The 5,000-nt window shown below is 48.7% G+C and overlaps 1 protein-coding gene across 3 annotated transcripts in view; it reads left to right on the top strand.

Moving 5' to 3' along the window:
• Nucleotides 1–3,325, top strand: part of LOC116219984 (protein dachsous) — a 24,224-nt gene extending 20,899 nt beyond the window's left edge. For all 3 annotated transcript variants that reach the window (XM_042703752.1, XM_042703753.1, XM_031564616.2), the window contains one exon: nucleotides 1,317–3,325. In XM_042703752.1, the coding sequence (XP_042559686.1) occupies nucleotides 1,317–2,972 (1,656 nt within the window). In that variant the 3' untranslated portion in view covers nucleotides 2,973–3,325. The remainder of the gene's footprint in view (nucleotides 1–1,316) is intronic.
• The last annotated feature ends 1,675 nt before the right edge of the window (nucleotides 3,326–5,000 follow it).

Here is a 5,000-nt window from a genome sequence, read left to right as displayed (position 1 = left end):
AACGCTGTGCTGCTAAACTGCAGCTAAACGCTGTGAAGCTAAACTGCAGCTAAACGCTGTGCAGCTAAACTGCAGCTAAACGCTGTGCTGCTATACTGCAGTTAAATGCTGTGCTGCTATACTGCAGTTATACGGCAGCTTAACACTGTGCAGCTAAACACTGAAACAGGATTAACATGCTATCAGATATGAATCAGACTAAACAGATGACGCATCACGCATGCTTGTTATGCATTATGAGAAGAGTATTTAAAGGAAGGAATAATTACAGACCAAAAGGTAAGGTCACACGTTATGTGACCGGTACAAATCGTATTTGTGTAGCCTATGTGGGTGTTATATGTGAGTGTTATATATGAGTGTTATATATTAGTGTTGTATATTCGTGTTGTATGTGAGTGTTGTGTGTGAGTGTTGTGTGTGGTACTGGATAGAGTTGCCGTGGTGGAACAGTAGGACTAAAGGTGAACAAATGCACATTTCAAACTTTCTGACACAAAGAATAACTACTAAGTCTAAATAACTGACAATGTGTGTGTGTGTGTGTGTGTTTACCAGAACAGGAACATTGTGAGTATTTGTGGAAGTGTGAAAGTTTAAAATGTGAATACTCTAGAGATGTGGGGTGAAGTACTTCTGCAGTTGATCTCAGAAGGACACTGTCAGTGTGTGTGTGTGTGTGTGTGTGTGTGTGTGTGTGTGTGTGTGAGAAAGAGAGAGAGAGAGAGAGAGGAAGTATATATACAGTCATTCTTGATGAGGGTTAGTGTGTGTGTGTGTGTGTGTGTGTGTGAAAGGGAGAGTATATACACAACCGTTCTGGATGAGGGTTAGTGTGTTTGTGTGAGGGAGAGTATATACACAACCGTTCTTAATGAGGGTTAGTGTGTGTGTGTGTGTGTGTGTGTATGTGTGTGTGTGTGTGTGTGTGGGAGAGTATATACACAGTCATTCTTGATGAGGGTTAGTGTGTGTGTGTGTGTGTGTGTGTGTGTGGATGGATGGACGAATGAATGAGTGAATAAATGAATGAATGAATGAATGAGTGAATGAATGAATGAATGAATGGATGAATGAATGGATGAATGAATGGATGAATGTGCACATATACTGCAGGTTCTTGGTACCAGCCCAGATGCCCTCAGTGGTTCATGTGGTGTAGGGGTCAGGGGTCATGATGGGGGTAGTGGGCAGACCTGAGGTGTACTGACAGGGCAAGACATGCTACATGCTACATGCTAGTACATGTTAGTGGACTTTAAAAGCTGAATGTGTGTGTGAAGTCTGCCCTGGGTGCGTGTGTGTCTCTGGTGCAGGTGAACCACGGCCGGCCGGTCCCGCTGCTGGACGAGGTCTCGCTCCACAGCGAGGCGCTGAGCGGCGGCTTCGACGCGTCCCAGTCCGTGCTGCACGGCAAGGCGGGCGTGTACACCGTCACCGAGAGAGTCTCCAGCTCAGCCACACCCACCTCCGCGCCCGGGCCCGCCTCCTCCGCCATACGCTCCAATGGGAAGGCCTCCGACAAGCCCGTGAACAAATCTGTGTCCTTCCATCACGAGGTCATCATCAGGGCTGGCAATGCTGGAGGGGTTCACACACACCCTGAGCGGGCGGCGGCAGACACAACCCTGACACACACACCCCTGCTCCCCACGTCTACAGGAAGCGCAGCAGAAGACACACACACGGCGGAGGATCCAGGCCTGGGTTTAGACACCACCACCAACTCCAGTCTGGCAAGTCAAACCATAGATCAAGAACACACAATCAAACTGGATGAATCGATCACGAACGCAAGACAGGTGAGGTTTGAAGCTGGAGCTACTCTTGAGCAGTCCAGTCCAAACCAATCTACTGTTGAGCAGTCCAGTCCAAACCAATCTACTCATGACCAGTCCAGACCCGACACGACGAACCCAGATGGATCAAATCCAGCTACCGGTGAAGGAGAGCCTGAAGTAGTAGAGCCACCCAAGCAGCCTGATTCTCCACCGCGCACGAGCCAAGACCAGCGAGACGCTCCGGAAACACAGATGGAAAGGATAGAGGAGGAGTGTAATCCAGACGAGGCGATGGCTGATGATCCACAGCGCAGTGACTCACGCAGGGACGATCAAACCCTCCCTTCTGCACGCGCTCCAGAGGAGGTGATGGCTGATGATCCACAGCGCACGGACGATCAAACCCTCCCTTCTGCACGCGCTCCAGACGAGGTGATGACGGATGATCCACAGCGCACGGACGATCAAACCCTCCCTTGTGCACGCGCTCCAGACGAGGTGATGGCTGATGATCCACAGCGCAGGGACAATCAAACCCTCCCTTCTGCACGCGCTCCAGGAGCCCAAGGGGAAGGCGCTAACCCAGAGATGCAACACAAAGATGGTGTGGAGAAGACGTGTGGAGAAATCCCCAAACCTTCAGCCGAGCTGGCTGCCCCAAGCCCCCCCACTGCAGAGGCACACAGCGGAGACGACACACTCACACACCCCGACACACTCACACACCCCGACACACCCAGTCGAGACGACACACTCACACACCCCGACACACCCAGCACCGGCCTCAGCTCTGAGGAGAAAACTACTGATGCTGTCAGTCAAGGCACAGTTAACACAGACGACATCACAGTTAACACAGACGCCATCACAGTTAACACAGACGCCATCACAGTTAACACAGACGCCATCACAGAGAGGGCGGACGCCAGTCTGGATGCGGGCGTATCAGACAGAAGCACCCAGGGTGGTGAAATAACAGCGTCCACAGAGCCAGGAGCTGATGAGACAGGCGTGGCAAACACAAACACGCCACCTACAGGCCAAGACAGGAAAACCACTAACATGCCAATGCCAGATATCGTAATCACCGGTAGCACAGACGCGGAAGATGACGCAGACATGGAGAAGTTCACAAAGATCACCAACCTTGATGATGACGTAACAGACACGACCGGTACAGATGGTCAGTGAACAGACTACTCAGGCCCCGTCAGTGAGAGACACACACACACACACACACACACACACACACACACATATACACTCGCCCCACCCCACCCACGATGTAAAAGACTGAGCTCTGACTTCCAGAAGGAGGAAGGAGAGGACGAGTCCGCAAACACACACACACACACACACACACACACACACACACACAGGACGAGTCTGCTATCACATGCAGCTGGTGAAAAGGCCAGCTGCCTTTGCGCCGAACGACAATAGAAATGGAATGGTGTGTGTTACCGTTATACAATAAAAATGGAATGGTGTGTGTTACCGTTATACAATAAAAATGTAACAAGAATAAACTCAAAGAACATTAACAGTATTTCACTGCTTCATTTGTGTGTGGTGGTTAATGACTAAATACAGGGAAAAGATTATGCATCTTTCAGGAACTTAAGAGGATGTTTATACTTTACGGTGTTAGATATGTTTAAGACCATTCTTGTCTTCCAATCACTGCTAAAGGGAATCAGTCCTCCCACCAATCACTGCAAAGGGAATCAGTCCTCCCACCAATCACTGCAAAGGGAATCAGTGCTCCCACCAATCACTGCAAAGGGAATCCGTGCTCGTGCTCCCGCCCCCCTCCATACAGACCCTGGCCAGGCCTCATCATCTGAGATAACCACGGCGGGGTCAAAGGTTATGAGAAGGTCGTGACTTTACTTTGTGGCGCTGAAAAAAGTGAGCTGAATAAGTGGCGCTTATCAGATGACCTCACACAGCCAGAGGTCACCAGGTCAAGTCATCAGTCTTTGTTATGGTAGTCACTGCATACAAACACACACAGCCTATCTGCTACGAGTATATAACACAGTCATACAAACACACACAGCCTATCAGCTACGAGTATATAACACAGACATACAAACACACACAGCCTATCAGCTACGAGTATATAACACAGTCATACAAACACACAGTCATACAAACACACACAGCCTATCTGCTACGAGTATAACAAACATACAAACACACACAGACATACAAACACACAGTCATACAAACACACACGGCCTATCAGCTACGAGTATATAACACAGTCATACAAACACACACAGCCTATCAGCTACGAGTATATAACACAGTCATACAAACACACACAGCCTATCAGCTACGAGTATATAACACAGACATACAAACACACACAGCCTATCAGCTACGAGTATATAACACAGTCATACAAACACACAGTCATACAAACACACACAGCCTATCTGCTACGAGTATAACAGACATACAAACACACACAGACATACAAACACACAGTCATACAAACACACACGGCCTATCAGCTACGAGTATATAACACAGTCATACAAACACACACAGCCTATCAGCTACGAGTATATAACACAGTCATACAAACACACACAACCTATCAGCTACGAGTTTATAACAGTCATTGCATACTTAATTCACACTTCTCTAAGTATGATGAAACTAGAGCCAACAGCTTGGTTTGTTTGTTTATTTCTCATGGAGTTTATTTGTTGGTTTATGTATTTGTCATGGAAAGACAAGTTTCTCTCCGCAGTCCCTGAGGCATTGCACGAAACCCTCTCCTGAAACCCCACCCACTCAATAAACTAACTGAATTAACGAATGCTTAACTAAATCCGTCTTGGCACTTCACCGATCTGATCTTCAGAGAAGGAACAACACATTGACCTGACCCCACAAACAGCTACAGTGTGTGTGTGTGTGTCCCCACAAACAGCTACAGTGTGTGTGTGTGTGTGCCCCCACAGAGAGCTACACAGTGTGTGTGTGTGCCCCCACAGAGAGCTACACAGTGTGTGTGTGTGTGTGCCCCCACAGAGAACTACACAGTGTGTGTGTGTGCCCCCACAGAGAGCTACACAGTGTGTGTGTGTGCCCCCACAGAAAGCTAGACAGTGAGAACAGCTGGAGGATGGAATGGGACAAACTGGAGCCTCCTCCCGTCCTCCAGTCCAGACGTGTGTGTGTGTGTGTGTGTGTGTGCCTCCT

Source organism: Clupea harengus, chromosome 3, assembly GCF_900700415.2.
Source record: "Clupea harengus chromosome 3, Ch_v2.0.2, whole genome shotgun sequence".
Lineage (NCBI taxonomy): Eukaryota > Metazoa > Chordata > Actinopteri > Clupeiformes > Clupeidae > Clupea > Clupea harengus.
The sequence above is the reverse complement of the archived record's forward strand: the minus strand, read 5'-3'. Positions and strand labels throughout refer to the sequence as shown.